General features: G+C 35.2%; 1 protein-coding gene across 1 annotated transcript; it reads left to right on the plus strand.

The window, feature by feature from the left end:
• The first annotated feature begins 458 nt into the window (after window positions 1-458).
• LOC126978505 (putative serine protease K12H4.7) lies at window positions 459-17,627 on the plus strand. Its single transcript, XM_050827346.1, has 9 exons — window positions 459-704; window positions 2,287-2,474; window positions 5,978-6,213; window positions 6,943-7,078; window positions 12,915-13,056; window positions 14,096-14,249; window positions 14,836-14,968; window positions 16,845-17,011; window positions 17,435-17,627. The coding sequence occupies exons 1-9, from the start codon at window positions 516-518 to the stop codon at window positions 17,554-17,556; spliced, it is 1,467 nt and encodes a 488-aa protein (XP_050683303.1). The 5' UTR covers window positions 459-515; the 3' UTR covers window positions 17,557-17,627.
• Window positions 17,628-19,673: the final 2,046 nt, after the last annotated feature.

The raw sequence follows: 19,673 nt of genomic DNA on the forward strand, positions 1-19,673 counted from the left end.
TATTTTTGTTGCTACCTTTTTCTAAGATTAAACATTTTGTATTTTGGTATTTGTATTTTATATTATAGCATATAATAATATTTGAAAATCCTATATAAATAACTAATTCATTACGGCAAATGATTCTAATCTTTGTTTTCATTATTTTGTGTACTATGCTGCAGCATTGTAAATTTTATAATGATATGATCTATATCTAACTTCTTTGTACTTAAATCATTTATGACCGTGTGGATTGATGCTGTATAAGAATAGGGTGTTATTTTTATATTAGCCGATTCGATTTCGAAGTGTATATTCAGTTTTATTTTATTTTTATGTAAAGGAATATTTCTTTAAAATAAATTTTCCTATCTTCAGTAATTAGTATCTACGCCGAGCTTCTTGCCCTCTTGGTGATAAATATCCACCCTGTATATTTTTACTGCTACTATATATTGATTACGAATTGTGTTTTGAGGTAGAAGGCTAACCGACCTTGTTATTAATGAAAATTAAAATACAAATGCAGTAAAATGTATTTTCACAAAACACTTTGGATTTTAATATTCTGTCTCATAGTGGTGGAGGCATTGAAGTTTCGTGTAAAGAAAATTACGGAACAGCACAGATTAGCCGCTATCAAAACTGATGACCCAGAGAACAAGTGGTTTGATCAAATCCTTGACCACAATGATCCTAAAAATAATCAAACGTGGAGACAGGTTTAATTGTTCATATTAATTAATTTTAATTACTCAATATTTAAGAATGCCAGAAGATTTTTTTATTGCATTTCATGTGAATAAATTGCTACTAACTGAATGTGCGTTCAGCATCGTTCGCCCTACTGTCTTATTCTGTTATATTCTGGCTTGTAGAGTGTGGATAAAATTTACAAGCACGTGACAGGTTCCAGATATCAGTGCGAGGGAGACGGGCGCATTGAATTGTGATCGGGGTCATATCTATGCTGTGCCTTTTATCATTTTCTCAGTTATGAACAGACAGTAGATATCTATATGCATAGACCAGTGTTGAAGCCTTTGAAAATGATAAAAAGTGGAAAACAAGTAATTGAAACCCATTGGGAAAAGGAAGAGAATATAACAAAAATGAAAGATAGAATAAATTTCGGGTTATCTGAAGTCGTTAAGTGGAAAAATCTAAAATGCTGGTGTTGATTTTATGCTTAATGTATTTGAAGCCTGGGAAGTCTCGTGATGCGTTAGGCGTCATTTGTGATTTATCATTTTTTCGACCTTTGACATTGGTCGAAAGCTTCTCTATTGCGGTGTTAGAAATATAGCATTGGATACCCTACGGATGATCCGGAATGATATCCTACTTAAATTGTATACCACTAAATGTGGAAGTCACTGGAGAGTGGTTCCACAGGGCCCGATCTTAGGACCTTTTCTATTTCTGATTTATATTAATGATGTCCCTATAATGCTACCGATAAATATAGAAGTGTATAAATATATGAAAAAAAGATATAAAAAAGGGATAATATAACACTGAATCATTATACTTTTTACATTTATAAATAGATTTGATTAATGGTAATTCATATTTTGCTGCTACGAAATAACAGGTATGACTTCTCTATGAAACACCTTTTGATGGGCTTAAATTTTCCGAACATTTACGATTGTAATGTACATTTTTTTCACACCGTCAACAAGCAGCCACACTTTTTTAAAAGCTGTTATTTTGACATGAGAATTTATGATTAAACATTAGGGTTCTTTTTCGATATTTGAGTAAAAATAAGGTGAAAAAATAATAAAATAAAAAAGCAAAAACTTGTATATTTGAATTTTTCAAATAAATTTTGAGGTTATGTGAAAGAAGTGTGAAAACAAATGTTTTTATCTTTTTATTACCTACAACTTTGGTTTTTGACTTTTTTCCATAGGGACTTGTAGGTTCGCCGGAAATCGAGAGAAGCCGTTTTTTACCCTTAAACACTCCCCCTTTTCCACTTCCCGATCTTAGGTCGCCCGTAATTTCTTTTTCTTTTCATTTTTTTATATTCTCTTCTTTTTTCAATGGGTGTCATCCTACTATAAATTTTTTTGGTTTCAATTTTTATCGACCCTGATCTAATAATATCGGGTGGGCTCAATCCATTACTTATCCGCCAAAAATGCAACCAGTGAGCTTTTATACAGCCTCAGTCAGTAATTTATGTCCCTAAAACGGTTTCTGAAGTCATTTCTAGCTCTTTGATCACTTCTGTTCTTAATAATAGGTTAATTTAGTTATAGTTAATTAGTTATTAAATTTTACCCTTCGTTTCAGAGATACTACGCTTATGATACTTTTTACGATCGAGCAGATCCAGGGCCCGTATTTTTGCTAATAGAAGGAGAGGGAAGTCTTAGCCCTTCCTGGGGGGTCAAAGGATATTGGATAGAATTAGCTAAGAAATTTAAAGCACAAGCTTTTTATTTAGAACATCGCTTCTATGGAGAGAGTCACCCAACAAGGTACATAAATTGCTGTAATTTTGTTAGAGATGTTCTTCTCTCTCGCAAGCTTTGTTTGTCTATACCATAGACTTACAATATATACTAGCGTATAGATGAACAAAGCGTACAGAAGAACAGAATATCTCTAACGGAGATATAGAAATATAGAAAAGGAGAGTTAATCCATAGTTATTGTAACCGCTTTTGATTTACATATCGTAAGCAGTCAGCCACGCTCGGCATCACCTCCTTATTATTTGAGTACTAAAAGACTAGCTAACGAAAACATTAACAAATCATAATTATTACATTATCGGGTTTACTGGTCGTCTATACGCTAGTATATTCTTAGTCTATGGTTTATACTGCGAGCTTGACAAATTCTATGAAGTGGATATTCTTAAGTGTAATATTTGTACATTCAGTTATGAAACCGCAATAAAATACATAACAAGGGAAGTGCATTAACGGTTAAAAGAGATTTAATAATTTAAAACTTAACTATTTGCTAAAATATACTTTGTGTTAATGCACAGGGTGGTTTATTTAAGCAGACACAACAATGAATTGCTCTTATTCAATTGAAGCTAGTTCTATTATCTGCTCCAAGAACAAGCAGACTATATCATTTCGATTCTTATACTTTCAATTCCCTCAGTAAAAATACTGATCCTTCATGAATTGCAGTGGTTCTGGTGAACTAGCTACCAATCTGTTAATTGTCAAAATTAAATAGTTAATACTGAAACATATTATGATATCAACATTAAAGTCTTCTCTATATCCAAGCTAACTGCCAGGCCTTCCCCCTTGCTTTCGATAGCCGCCGCCCATCTATGTATACCAGAAGATCACCTGCCGATCGACCATGGTGAAAGCCGTACTGTCGATCGTTGATAAATTGGTGACCCTCTAAGTATACCAAGACCAGGCGGTACTTATGCTCTCCATAATTTTGGAGAGCATGACGGTAATAGCTATTGGCTTGTAGTTTGCCGTTTCCGAACTGTCTCCTTTTTTATGGATCGGATGTACAAGGGGCTTCCATGAGTCAGGGACTACGCCTTTTGTATAAAAGTGCTGGAATAAACGCGTTAGCACCGAACTAACAACTCAGGGGCACACCTTCTAAGTACGATTGCAGAAATGTTATCCGGTCCACTCGACTTCCTGACGTCCAACGAAAACAGAGCTCGCCTAACAGTTTTCTGTCTAAACTGTACTTCAGGCATAGAGCTCTGACTCCGCGGGATGGTCGGCGGTGTTTTTCTGATGTCGTCAAGAGTTGGAGGCAAAGAGAGCGCAGAGGAGATCGGCTTTCTCTTTTGCCGTATGGGCCAGGGTGTCATTCCTCATGTGCAACGGCGGCAGGGACGGCTGGTTGAAGTTACCAAGAGCAGCTTTCGACAAAGACCAGAACTTGCGTGTTCCGGTCGAGAAACTGAAAAGATCAATTTCGCACGGGCTATTTGCCACTTCAGAAATCTGGAGGCACGGTTATATTTCCTCTTTAGAACTTTGCAGTTCGGATCCTTTGAGCCCAGCGCCGCAACCCAATTTCGATACGCCTGTTTTTTGCAGTCAGATTTTTTGCAGACGGCGCAGGCACTAGGATCATCCGAAGGGAAACAAACCTTGCCCCAAGGGTAGGATGTAAATAAGGAACGCATTCTATCCAATCTGCTGACTTGTAGTGCCAAACGCGGCGGGTCGCTGGTGGTCTGCGACGTGGGCATCGAATTAGCACTACACTCCTGACCAGGCATTGGTCGGACGTTACAAGAAGGGCGTCGACAGACACCTGGTTACTATCGGGATGTGTAGTCAACAGAAGATCTAATAAGGACGGCATGTGGCTATCCACATCTGGGAGCCGCGTTGGCGACTCAACCAATTGGGACCGACCATACGCCAATGCAATATTATGCACAGATCGCTCTGCGTAGTCTGGGGTACGTGACCCAAGCCATTTGGCATTGTGCCCGTTGAAATCACCCAAGACTACGATTTCAGCGGAGGGGATCTTTGTTAGCACGTCGTCAATTGCCGCTTGAGCGCAGCCCATGAGATGAATGGTTTCTGCGTTACCACTATGGGACCTGTAAACACACGCATAGATGCGGACGCGGTCCTCAAAATCTACACAAAGCCAGGGAGTAGACAGGTCCCTACCCTCAAAATTGCCGAGACGGCGACAGCAGATATCCTCCCAAACGTACACATATACCCCGGCATGCGGCAAAAATTATGCTCTATTTTGTACCCGGGGAAGTTAAGTTTGACATTTCACTTGATCGAGATAGCTGCGCCGACTCAAGGTGGTGGTGGACGGCGTTTAAATTGGAGTGAATTCCCCTGATATTACAGAAGTCCACATTAAGCGTGGAGTGGGGTACCGTTGTGTTGCTGCCCTGTTTGTCCTGTGAAATGCGCGGTATTGGCCCTCCCCAGAATACGTGGGGCAGCCCGAGCGAGAATGATCAGGGAGGGATTCTCCGGCTCTGGTAGAGCCGGTTCCCTCCTGGGGTAATATCTCTTGTAGGACCGCTTTCATAATCTTCTTAGGGGGAGGGGGGGAGGATGGCCTCCGGTCCTCGACACTAACCTATGCGAAACACCAGCACTAGGCCGCTACTTCACGCCGGTATTCTATGCGAGTGGTAATTAACCCGGACGAGTCTGGCCCGATTGTGCTGACGTCATTAGACGCCAGCGTGACTCTCCCACTTTTCGAAAGCCCATTAGTCGCCTCTTACGACACCCTTGGGCTTGGGTCGGCCCTATTATTTTTACGCCCCGGGGAAGCACTTTTAAGAATCTGGTTCATAAATAGAGCCGGCTAATACTTCAAGCCGGCCCTAGGTCCGAACACGAATATGCGGAGCGACAATATAACTACAGTGACCGATGTTTACACCATCTATGGGCGATGATGATTAAATTCAAAATAAGGCGACAGATGATCTTTGGGGCATATCAGTCAAACTAGTCAAGTCTTTGACTGACATTGTTGCACCAGATTTAGCCCATGGTTAGACCATGGTGAGTTTCCTGCCTTAATGAAACATAGTAAAGTAGTTTCACTGCTTAAATCAGGTTTTACCAATGACCTGTACTAGCTACTGTATTTTTCATAATAATTTAGTACCAGGTTTTACCCAGGTTGATTTGATGCATAATATATTTGAAGCCTGGCAAGAATCTCGTGATGGCGCATCACGAGACTCTTCGTCTTTTGTGATTTATATTTATGTACATTGGTCGAAAATTTATCTTTTAAAAGATATTAGAAATATAGAATTGGACATAATGATATCCTACTTAAATTGTAGACTACAAAATGTGGAATTCAATGGAAAGTGGTCCTCGGGATCAATCGTTAAGGTAGGGGTTCCACAGGGCCCGATCTTATAACCTACCTATTCCTGATTTATATTAATGATGTCCCTATATTGCTACGGATAAATATAGAAGTGTATTAAGTATACATATATAATTTTAAATAAAAACTTTTTTTTTAGTGATTTAAGTATGAAAAGTCTAAAATACTTGACGTCTCAACAAGCACTTGCCGATATTGCAAACTTTATTAAAGGAATGAATAAGCAGTACAAACTGAGTGCTTCTACAAAGTGGGTAGCGTTTGGCGGATCTTATGCGGGCGCCCTAGTAGCTTGGCTCAGACTCAAATATCCTAAAGTTGTGTATGCATCGGTGTCATCAAGCGCTCCTGTACAGGCTACATACAATTTCAAAGGTAAGTAAGAAGTAATCGTAAATCGTAACCAAAGACTGTGTCAAAGACTTAGCGATATCTTATATCTTTAAACGAGCAATTCTTGTATATATATATATATAATCTGAATCTCGGAAACGGCTCCAACGATTTTCATAAAATTAAGTATGCAGGGGATTTCGGGGGTGATAAATCGATCTAGCTAGGTTTCAATTAAAAAAAAATGGTTTAATCCATGTTTGAATGAGAAACAGCTACAATAACATTAGAATACAAAGGTAAATTTCGCCACTATATACAAGACTATTATAGCTCAGATGGGACATTGGGTGATCTGGAAAGCAGAAGACCCCGGTTCGAATCCAGAAGTCCTATTAGTTTTTTTTTGTTCAAGTTTTGTACATTCTTAAAAATCCGAGCAAGGCTCGGTCGTCCGGATATTATTACTTAAACAAAACTTAGTATTAAGTAATAAACTCTCAGAACTCTAGGGAGCACATTTTGTTGTACCCTTGTTGCATAAACGCCTTTCTTGGACAAAATGCCTAGAGAGAAGGGGTCCTACTCGCAAGAGCGTCCTTGGAACATGTCCAGAGCTGGATCGTTGTAAGGCAAAATGCCGAGAACCAGATTACGAGTCCGAATCTCTAATTACTTGTAATAAGACGTGGATGTACTCGTAACATTTTTGCGTACGAAGAGCAAGATTCAAATTACATTTTTTTGATTAAAATAAACCGTTTCTTGTAGACTTTTATTCAGTGGTTGTAAAATCATTGAGGGTGAAAGTTCCTGGTGTTCAATGTGACCTGAAAGTGAAAGCTGCACATGAAGAACTTGAAAAATTAATTCGAAAGAGCCCAGAAGTTGTTGTAAAAGATTTAATGTACGTAACTATTTTATTTGTAAGATAATCATGTGAAAAATAAGAAACGCTTAGAAAATAATTTGTGGCCTCTGAAACGTTGAAAATTAACAGCAAATAACATACTTATCCTAAAAAGGAGATTTTTCTGTGTCCATATATAATGCCCCAGAACTGTAAGGAATTAAAATACTCTTGAAATGTTATGTTAAATTACTTACAGATTCTCTCGACATATTATTTATCGCAATATTTAAAAAAATGCAATATTTTGAGGCGATACTTATTGAGCAGTCAACAACAAATTTATGACACAATCAAATGATAAAATATGATATAAAATGATTTTTAAGATATCGAGTTATCTTAAACTTGTTTGTTGTTTACACTAAAGTTCCCCACACCAGTGGGAGGCTCCTTTGCACAGGATGCCGGCTAGATTATGGGTACCACAACGGCGCCTATTTCTGCCGTGAAGCAGTAATGTGTAAGCATTACTGTGTTTCGGTCTGAAGGGCGCCGTAGCTAGTGAAATTACTGGGCAAATGAGACTTAACATCTTGTCTCAAGGTGACGAGCGCAGTCGTAGTGCCGCTCAGAATTTTTGGGGGTTTCAAGAATCCTGAGCGGCACTGCATTGTAATGGGCAGGGCGTATCAATTACTATCAGCTGAACGTCCTGCTCGTCTTGTCCCTTATTTTCATAAAAAAAAAAAACACTGTGTAAAGCTCTGTTCAAACTGAGGCGTATAACGCGCGGGATGCGGGACGCGTTTTAGAGCGATTCCCTCGCTCACTTTGCCTCTCAAACTGACGCGACTTCCTGCGTGTCATTTTTGGTTCTTCAGTGGAGGAACATGATGCATTGTGAGATTAAACAATCCCGCCGGGCGTCCCGCTATTGTTTCCCTTCAACTTGATCGACTACTCGCGTCAATTTGAACACGTCCATACAAGGTAGCTGACACAATCGACGCGAGCGACTTACTTCCCGCGTCCCGCGCGATAGTAGCCTCAGTTTGAACAGAGCTTAAGAACTACTAACAAGCCAATCAACATATAGTATTAGTACCTACCCTTAAAATCAAAGCCAGAGTATTTCGACATTGCAGGCAATCATAGTCCGTTAGAATAGTCGTAAGCCGAGCTAAAAGTAGGTACAAATAAAAACCTACTGAGAAGTTGAGAACGTACAACATAACCACGAAGATCGAGAGCAACAATGACAGTGACAGCACACACTAAAAGTGAAAGCGAAAGACATCAATATTTTTAATCTTTTATATAAAATTCTCGTGTCACAATGTTCGTTCCCGTACTCCTCCGAAACGGCTTGACCGATTCTCATGAAATTTTGTGATCATATTGAGTAGGTCTGAGAATCGGCCAACATCTATTTTTCATACCCCTAAATGTTAAGGGTGGTCCACACGAAATATTTTTCTTATTTTTTTCTGACATTTCTTTTAAATTTACGATAATTTCTTCTACGGTCAACAGTTACTTTTGTATCGCGATTTTAATATCGGCAATACAACGTTTGCTGGGTCAGCTAGTCGTTTATAAGAAATAAACTGCATAATGTCCAGTTATTAAAAATAAGCACCTTTAATGTGCGACCTTTAAAATCAGGCGAAAGACATATAGAACCGATTCATGCCGAGGTCAGGAAAAATGCATGTGAAATACAAGAACACGAAGACCACATATAATGCTATAAAGGGGAAATACCTGGACGGTATGGAGTAAGATTTATAGTCAAGAAATATTTAAAAACAAATTTATCAAGTTTTGATGGTATATCAGAACGTGTGGCTACTGCCTTACTACGATTAAAATTCGATGAAGTCAATGTATCTATAATCCAAGTCTATTCACCTACAGAGAGTTCAAGCGAAGAGGAATTATGTACATTTTATAAAGACATTAGTAAGGCTCTTGATTAGCTGACAAAATAGTCCTCGTAATTGGAGATTGTCAATGCCAAGATTGGAAAATATAAATAGTCAAAGTCAGTGCCAAGAATAATGGGAATATATGGATATGGTAATTGAATTGAAAGAGGAAAGAGAATTATTCAATACGCTTACGAAAACAAACTGTCAACAATAAACACATACTTTAGAAAGAAAGACCATCGCAAGTGGACTTGGCTCTCACCAGACCACAAAACTAAAAATGAAATGGATTTCATAATGAGCAACACACCAAGTAGAATATCCAATGTAGAAATACTGAATCAAATTAAATTTTCCTTAGATCACAGACTACTGAGAGCAACTTTCAAATTAAATTCACTAAAAAGAAGCAGAAAGACCTATTCATTCTATATTGGGTATAGAAATTCGTCTCTTAAAAATAAATATGCATCTGAAATGTATATTGTAAATTTAAAACTTAATATCAAACAACTCGGTACCTATTCTCAAACACAGGATCTACAGAGTTACTACAACAACCTCGAATATATTATAAGAGATAGTTTAAAAACAATACCAACAGAAGAAAAAAGTAAAATCAAACACAACAAAATACTATCTAAAAGAACTATCGATCTAATAAACCCTTCACGTACTGCAGGGCCATGTGGCACGATCGTCCTAGAACACTACGGTTCCATGTGGCACAGCGATGAAATCCACATTACCTCATTCGATTTCTCGCCTTATTTATTTATTAGGAATTGCTTTTTACATTGAATTGAATAAAAGTCCGTCAAATTCTGTACAAATAAAACAAAGACAATGGGATATTGGCATACAAAAGTTAACGGAAAACGGATGCGGGGACTTCAGTCTTTATCGGCAGCCGACGTGATAGTTAAGTGCGCAGAATTTTTGTTTTCTTTTTTGAAGTTTTACCTAATATTTGGTAAGTTGCTATTTTCTATAATACATCTAGACTATATTTACAAGACATTATAAATTATAATAGGATGTTGTATAGTTTTTCTTCATATAAATTCGACTTCAAATAGCGTCCATTCAAATTTAATAAGGACTTAAGCGTTATTTCCTTTTTATTTTTTTTTATTATTTACTAGCTGACCCGGCAGACTTCGTACTGCCTTAATCGATAAATAAAAGACCTAAACTTTTGTGTAAAATAAACGTAAAGCAAACAAATGGAATCATTTTTATTAAATCAATTATGATACAGTCTGTTAATCAATTTAAAGCTTTCTGATATGCATGAACTTGTTGCATTGGCCGTTCCCAACATACTATCTACAGATAGAGATAAATTACTACCTTCTACTGTCAGTAATTAGCTGTCAATAATCTGAAGCTGTCCCAATATACCCGATAAGTCATTCTTATCGCCTTATATTGGGACGCCTGAATTGCACTTTCGATACAAACTTCTATCGCTGGTAAGCTATACATCGTCCCATTGACAGACATCGTGTACGGATAAGGTGACTTACCGTCGATAAGTTTAGAAGAACAGAAAAGTCAACGATAGTTTCGATTTTTATCTCAAGTAAGAGATAAAGTTAATATAAAAATCTCTAATTAGTTACTTCCTCAAATTCAAGACCAAAATTAGCCAAATCGGTCCAGCCGTTCTCGAGACTAACAACAGCAATTCATTTTTGTATATATATTTATTTTGGAATATGTTCAAATATTTTTACTTTACTTGAAAAATTATCGCAAAATATATTTCAGTAGTTATCTCTTCAAAATATATATAGCATAGTTACATTTTAAAACTTACACAAGCAATCGCGCATTTTAAGGTTGATCAAGGCCAAGAGATTCTTCTTAGTCTTTCTGAATGAATATCTCAATAGCTCTGTCAGCTTGTATATTTTACTTTTGTATTAGAAATAGCATACAAAGATGATTATAAAACCATAAACACTAATAAATAAAACCATTTTTTTTTCATACTCATTTATTCTAAATTATAACGGTTTTTCAATTTTGTGTCATGTGTGTAAAATGAAATAAAACGCAATATAATTAATTTATACATATAGGATATTATCAATGAATTTATATGAAAGCTATCAAAATAAGAATTAAGAAGCATTCTAAGCATTCTTTTGCTACACGTAAAATAATACACATAGATAAAGTATAGCACGCGTAAAATTCTCGCGCGAAAATCGCTCGGTAATCAACCGATTTGAAGCTCGGAAGAGAATACAAAGAATAAGACAAAATATATGGAAGAAGAACTCAAAAACTTGTTTACAAAGACAAGTAAAGCAATAAAGAATGACAACAATAATTACAGAAAACGAGTTATAGAAAAAAAATCTAAATACATATAAAAGCTCAAAACGAGCCTACAAAGAACTAAATACACACAAAAAATGTATACAAAAATTTGAAAGTAAAGATAACTAACAAACAAAGGAACAGACAAGAAGTGCTGAGATATGGCACAGAAATCTATAGAGAATTATACAGCAGACCATCAGAATTTACAAATGAATATATTAGTGAGGAAGATACTAATTATCACAAGAGAATCAAACCAAAAAATAGAATATATAACATAAAAGAACTACTATTACACTTAAATAAATACATCGTATAAGTAATGAAGCGTTGAAGATAGGAGCACTTCATCTCGTGTCACACCTTACAATACTTTTTAATATGGTGCTTGAAACTGAAGCAGTACCTACGCAATGGTACAAATCCGACATAATATTGCTTTAGAAAAGGGGTAGCCTGCTGGTGATCAGCCTATTATCAAATATATATAAGCTGTTTGCGTCTATTCCGCAGAACCGCATAGATGAACATTTAGATAAGAGGCAAAAGACCGAACAGGCTGGATTACCATACCACATGGTGGAACAACTTTTAGGGAAACACAAAGAAAATAATAGCATTCTATATTATTTTTGTAGACTACTCAAAGGCGTTTGATACAATAACTCACAATTCTATTTGGAAGACACTTAAGACATGCAAATTAAACAACACATACCTACATAAACATTTTGAAAAACATATATAACATAAGTATAAGCCAAGTAAAACTAGAAAGAATAGGAGAAGAAATTTTAGTCGGTAGAGGCGTAAGGCAAGGTGACCCGATATATTCTAAGCTGTTCATAGCCGTGCTAGAAAACATTTTCCAAAAAATTTATTGGAAAAATAAAGGTTTCGAGATCATGAATCAATACTAGACACACTTTAGATTTAGATATGCTAAAGTGCTTTTTGCTAAAACAGCAAACAAATTGGAGTGCATGATACAAACCTTGAATAGAGAGAGCAAAAGTCGCCTGGATTTGAATTTGTCCAAAACTAAGTTATGACTAGTATACACAGGATAGCAATATAATATTATGTAGATGGAAAACAAATAGAGTACATTAACGAATATGTGCATCTCGGTAAAAAGGTCTCTTTCAGCATAAATAGCAATGAAATAATGAATAAAGAAAATACAAAAAAATAAAAGCGAAATTATAAAAAAAAAATCAAGCTTTCAGTTGCTCTTGATCTCCATCGATTATCCTTCGGGAACAACCCTTACTAATGCGCTGTTGAGTTTAAGTGAAGGGTTATCGAAATTCTCTCCTTTTTTAATGATAATATTATAATTTTTGATCATTATTTGCATATCGCATCACAGCCGATCGAGGAGTACAGGTGAAATTGAATCATTAATTTAACCTATTCATTCAAGTCATGTTACCCAAGTAGTCTAGGCGCTAAATTTGGTACGTGGGCTAGAACCTCATACCTTATAAGGTTTTTTTCTTTCTTTATTTTATCTTACTTTTGATTATTATGCTCATATTTAAATGTATGTTAATTTGTGGAGAAAACTCACTTATCGCCTCACTTGCATCGTGTCTTTAATCAATATTTTTATAATTGTATAGGATCTGCAAGCCCTACACAGATTGGACTGAACATGATTTAAAGCTATTCTACGTTTCAATGGCTTCCTCTTTTGCTGATCTTGTACAATATGATGATGTCAACTCTGCAACCAGAAAGTCTTATAACTACACTATCAGTTATGTAAGTACCAACTCAGATATACGATTCGACTGACAACTTCTTTATTTTTCTAACAAGCCACTTAAATATATTTATCATTTCAATTGATTCAATATTGATGATCGATATTGTAATGAGATTTAGTAAAAGATACGAAAATATACATTCGTAGTCTGTGATAAAAGTTAGGTCTAGTTGCGGTTCTGGTCAGAAGCTTTCTTATGCTCCGCTATGCTACAGTCCAGCTTCAACTGTTAGTCATGTTGAATTGTTAAGTTACTTAAGTGATGTTGAAAAATTTTATGTTTCGGGTTCCCAGTTGGGAGTCATGATCCACTTTCGTTTAAGTGTTACAATCTTTATATATATATTTCTTGTGTGAGTGTGTATGTCACTGAACTCCTCCTAGACGGCTGGACCGATTTTGATGATATTTTTGTGTGTTACATTGAATTTGAGATTGGTGTGTGTCTTCAAATGGATTCGAGAATGGTTTAGATTCACAATTTAACTACCTCCTAAACGGCTGGACAGAATTTGATGATTTTTTTGTTTGTTTCAGTGAATTTGAGATTGCTGTAGATTTTCAATTCCATCCATATAATATAATTCTCCTGCTCATGTGTATGTTAGTGAACTCCTCCTAACGGTTGGACCGATTTTTCAAATTTAAGACGTGTGTACAGGACAACGTCTGTTGGGTCCACTAGTTTTATATATATTTGTAATTTTATGTAAATTAGAAAATGAAATATCTTAGTCTATTGCATAATAGCGGTATCTTATAATTGCATCTTGGATGGATGGAGCTTCGTACGCATAAAAATCGATTGTTATTAATTGATATTATTGTTTTAATTAAAATTGAATGTAATAATTATATGATACATTTAATTTCATTGAGTTAACTATTATGTATAAATGCTTTTTTGTAATTGTATGATCGATTGCCTCATTCATTGATTATCTCACGAAAAATTTATTCATTTTCTTATTAAATTAAGTTTATTTTCAGGCTTTAAATGTGTTATTCTTTACCTAAAATACTATTTTTTTTCAGGTATGTAATAATATATTTAAAAATAACAGCCCATACACTGCGCTCGTGAAATTTAATGAACTTTCACTGAATCTATACAATGAGACGTGTGTCGATATTGATTATAATAATATAATATCGGACTTAAGGAACGAGTCTTTGACTTCTTCATCAGGCTAGTGTGATATAGTTTTATTATGCATTTCACATGATTTAACATGCTTTTAACATTTGCCGCTCAAAATTCATGGTAGATTAGTGATGCTCTTCTCAGTTCTAGGCTAAAAAATTGGAAATGCTAAAGGCTAGGAAATTCAAGTGAACAGAATCATAAAGCTATATAAACAAAACTGGGGTGAACTTAAAAATATAATAAACACGCAAGCAACATTTCGCCTTTTTCATTTAAATAATGTAATATCATATCTGCTGTAGAACGCTCAACTTTTATTTAATAATCCTTATATATTATTACACTATTTTAATATTGGAGAGTATAGAGATATTTTACAATTGGTTTAAGATTCTATTGACTTGACTTTGCTAGCTTTCCAGAGCTTTCCTTCGTGCAAATCAGAAAGATTGCTACATCCTACATGGACAGTAACTCAGTTATCGACATGTAAGCAGTGTTCAAGAACGTTTGATTCCATGTTAATTGACTTCATTGATTTTGTAATGTGAACACAGTATGTTTGTTTCATTTTTACGTTTGCAATCTATAGACTTAAGAAGAATTTAAACGAAGTTTTTTTCTTTAGATCGGCTTTGGTTGTACCAAACGTGCACAGAGTTAGGTTACTTCCAAACATCGGACAAAGTTGTATCATTTTTCGGCAATTACTTTCCAATTGATTTCTGGACGAAGATATGCACATCAACCTTTGGAGAAGAGTGAGTAAAACATTTTTCTACCTTGAGTTATTACTGTTAAATAAACAATCGTATCCGAATTCAAATTCAAATTTAAATATTTTTATTCAGAATAGGATTCAAAACCACTTTAACGTCAAAAACTACCACCCATTCAAAATAAGACTGCCACAGACCTGAAAAGAAAGGGCGTAAGAAACTAAGCGGGCTTTTATGAATAAAAATATGGATTACAATTATAATTAAAGAGCCTGAGGGTGTTCGCTTCATTCCCAGTCTGTGGTGACATTAAAAAAATCGTTTATGCTATAGTAACCTTTCCCACACAAACGTTTTTTAACAATTCTTTTAAATTTTGTAACTCATTTGTTTTGTACATTTTCTGGGATCATATTGTAGAAGCATATACATCGCCCAATAAAAGACTTAGAATAGAGTAGTAGGCATAACAAGTTTATGTTTGTTCCTCGTGTTAACATTGTGCTGATGAACATATAGAATATTATCAAGAACATATTGAGAAGCAACAGTCAAAATGTTTATTTCTTTAAATTTTTCTCTTAATGATTTTTTTTTCTAGTAATGCCAAGAAATATAGCAGATTCCACTGGATTAACCACCTCTCCTTTTAATAAAATATTCCCATCTTGTGGTATCGCCATATCGAGGGGAGTGGCAGGAGATGTCCCGCCATTCACATCGACCCCTCTGAATCCTATTATTTAAATATGAGATCAGAAGATCCAGTGCACATCCTCTTATACCATAGTGTATAGTTTCCTGACCAGCGTTGAATGTTGAACACAATCAAAAGCCTTAGATAAATCACAGAAGATACCAAGTGCATTCTTTGATTCCTCCCTCCAAAAATATATTATTAGGTTAATATGTTTGATTATCGTACGAACAAAACTTGTTATTTAGATGGTGGTGTTTCGTTTGTACGTCTCTTATTAAGAACAGTACATTATTAAATTAGCAAATAAATTGGGTAGTACTTAATTGTAATTCGTTGGCCATTTAGCGAGCATTGAAACTGCATTGCAGTAAAGATTTTTATACTGTAACTTTACTAGTTCATTTTGCACACGCATGGTTATTATTTTATAAGTATATGCGAAGTTTTGATTTGTGTTTTGAACTAGGCTTTGGCAGGTCTTTCATTCTATCTAATCGTTCATCTTTTTTATTATCCTCCTTAACATCAACTAATATTTTAGTATCTGCTTCTTTTAATTCACTTTCTTCTCCTTTCTGTTCACTTTTTTTCCATTAAGGGTTGATTTTACCATTAAAATAGAACACGAATAGATCACTTTGAACTAAGTTTTCGGACGAGTTAACAGATTCAATTCGTATTTCAGCACACAGATTCAATCCGCATTTTTACCAACACAAAGTAATTGCAGTTATAGCCTAAACGTGTTTAAATACTGTCCGCAAATTTTGCACGTTAAACATATTTGATCCCGTTCAAGAGCTGTCACTGTCGTTATGGTAACCTAATCGTAGTCATATAAGAATTATGATTTATTTCAAACTTATCGACAACATTTGTGACATCTACATGATACATTCTATTATTTGTAAACTCAGTTTTCGTGAACACGCAAAATGTTTTGATGAAATCGCTTTAACTTTAATTGAGATCAAGACTGGTTTAACATGTATAATAAAACTGTTTGTATTAAACTCACTTTGAAGTTATATTGGTGAAATCGGGGATAAGTTCCTTTTCCGATTGAACTTATTTTACTTATCTCTCTTAATCACCATTTATAGATATATTTTTAAGATCTTAAAATCGCAACTAAAAGAGAAGAATTCCTAACCTACGCTTCACATCACTGTAGACTAGAGAACCAATTGTTTGTAATATAATAATTAATTCTTATAGATATAACGAAACGTTTATCATGTCAGGAATCGCCAAAACTAATCATTATTACGGTGGTGCTGATATAAATGCAACTCGCATCCTCTCTGTACATGGGTCGATCGATCCCTGGCATGCTCTAGGAGTTACTGAGTGTCGACCCAATATGCCCCGCATATACATTAAAGGTAAACTTATGCAATTTTTTTTTTGTTTTATCGTATAATAATATCTTTAACTTTCTATTTGTATGCACTTATTTTACAAAGATATTTACATTTAGGACTAAAATGCAAGCAATATTATATTTTGCTTTTGAATTGTGAATCTAGTGGCTAGAAGAAAGTTGTCCGTGTTTTATAGATCCCGAAAACCATTTGAAATCATTCTTTAAGAATGTTATCTGAAATATGAGAAAGGAGCCTGTATCAAAGTTGACAATTGAGCTCCAGCGTTGAGGAGTCGAAGTTTTGTGGAATAGTTTTCGTCCAAAGCATGAATTAGGTTTACTTAAAATATTATTTTGCACTCTTCCTTTTTTTCTTCCTACCATGTAGGATGCATCTTATTCAAGTAGTGAACTAAATGAAATTTATTCGTATTTATTTTAGGAAGTGCCCATTGCGCGGATATGTACCAACAAGACGACGATGATTCCGAGGAGATAAATAACGCTCGAAAAAAAGTTAAATGCTACTTGGAAAAATGGTTACATAGGAAAACGGTACAGTAACTTATAGTTATAAACGAAGTTTATCAGAAAGTCTTAATATTGTTTTGGCACTAATAAAATTTATAATTGCATTTGCGTTTGTCTTTTTTAATCTTACCCAAAATATTAATTAAATACAGTTTAAATTACACCCTATCATATTATTTAACTCACCAGGATCGGGCAAACAGCTACCATAGTAACCACCAACCCACACACCAACTGACATTTGAATTAATAATGAAAATCTTGAAAACGAACTACTTGTAAACGAAGAGATTTAAAAATTATATCTTCTTGCTGTGTCCGCTACTTTGAAAGCATGCACCTAAATCTATCTCGTGATGTTAATATAAGACATTAATGATAATTTACATAGTTACTTACCTAAGTAACGAAATTACAACATATTTTTGTAACAAATACCTATTTGTTACAAAAATATATTGTAATTCTGTAGATTTGCTGAAACTGCCGCCAATGTGCTTTATAATGTCCGATAACACTTCTCTGTATTATAAAAAAAGAAGTCAAATTCCCATGAACATCCATATATAAATTATAAAGTATGAGAACCAACACACACTCAAATCTACACTGGCAATGGTAAGAGTTTGCCCTGATGCTTTCTTAAAGTTTATGCATTAAAATTGTACACATTTAAAATTGAATGGGATATTATGAGGAATTATGCAGAGCTATTATCACAAATACCACAGTATCTGAAGACGAAGGATTTCAACCAGTGTGTGTTGCCAGTGATGACTTACGTTACGCAGATGTGGTCGCCAACTGTGGGCCTGATGAGACAGTTCATGGTCGCTCCGAGGGCAATGGAGAGGGCTATGCTCGGAGTGTCCTTGTGATATCGAATCAAAAACCAAAGTCACATAGCCTAAATGATTGCGAAACTGAAGTATCATTGGGCAGGGCCCATTATTCGACGGACAGATGGCCGTTGGGGCAGTAAAGAATGGCGACCACGTACCGGAAGACGCAGTGTTGGTACGCCCCCAATAAGATGGACCGACGATCTGGTCAAGATCGCCGGAATACGTTGGATCAAGACAGCGCAGGACCGATCGTCGTGGATATCTTTGTGGGAAGCCTTTGTCCACATCGTGGATATCTTTGTGACATCTTCCAGCTGATGATGATGATGATATCAATAACCCGAAATTCGACGTATTCCCATTAGGAGGTGATAGACGTGATTATTTGCAATAACTATAACGCCTATATGCATCATTAACGTGTCGCCTGTATCATTCGTGGAAGATCTTAAAACAAGAATTATTATAAACGCTGCAAATACGATTTGGAATATTTGTTACTCTAATATAAAATATGAATTATAAATCGTTAATTGTTATTATTGCTAAACAGTTACAGGGCTTAAATTTTATTTTACACATTAATTTTTTGGTTTTATTTAACATTTTAAATTAAATTTATAATGTTTTGAATTAATTGTATTAAAATATTAATGACCGACCTTAAGTTTTTTTCGAATACGAATTTCTGCCTGCTTCCTTTATGTTCATTTTTTTTCATTTTATTTGAAATAAGTTCCTAGTTGTTATGCATTGTGGGAGATCCAAGAAAATTGTTATGTTTTTAAAATAAACTAGTCCAGTTTAATAACGTTTATTTTTTTAAAGCATTTCTACCCTGAACTAAAGTAGACTAAATACATAATTACACATTTTTTATAAATAGAAGAAGAAAGATTAAAAGAAGTTTTAAATGTTAAAAAATGATATGAGGACTAAATACTAAGCCCTAATTACCATAAGGTCCACCATCATAATATAATATACAGTTTTTATAGAAGAGGAGGACCAACGAAATAGATAGTATCCATGTGGCATCGTGCCGGAAAAATAGCATAAGAAATCTCGTTCTACATCTTAGTTTTACGTAGAAACTTCCTTGAAAGCCGCAGTGTAGACGAACTTCACACATCTAGATTATGGGCATGATATCCTAATTTGTGGCCTGTCGTTTGAAGGTGTAATTCGGCGGTAGGAATCAGGTCGAACTGCTTTTCGGAACAATCCCCGTGATAAATGTGGTATAAATTTGCGAAATGGGACGGGTCATCCCCTTCCCTAAAATATGGCAGGATGATCCTGTTG

This window comes from Leptidea sinapis, chromosome Z (genome assembly GCF_905404315.1).
Source record: "Leptidea sinapis chromosome Z, ilLepSina1.1, whole genome shotgun sequence".
In the NCBI taxonomy this organism is placed as follows: domain Eukaryota; kingdom Metazoa; phylum Arthropoda; class Insecta; order Lepidoptera; family Pieridae; genus Leptidea; species Leptidea sinapis.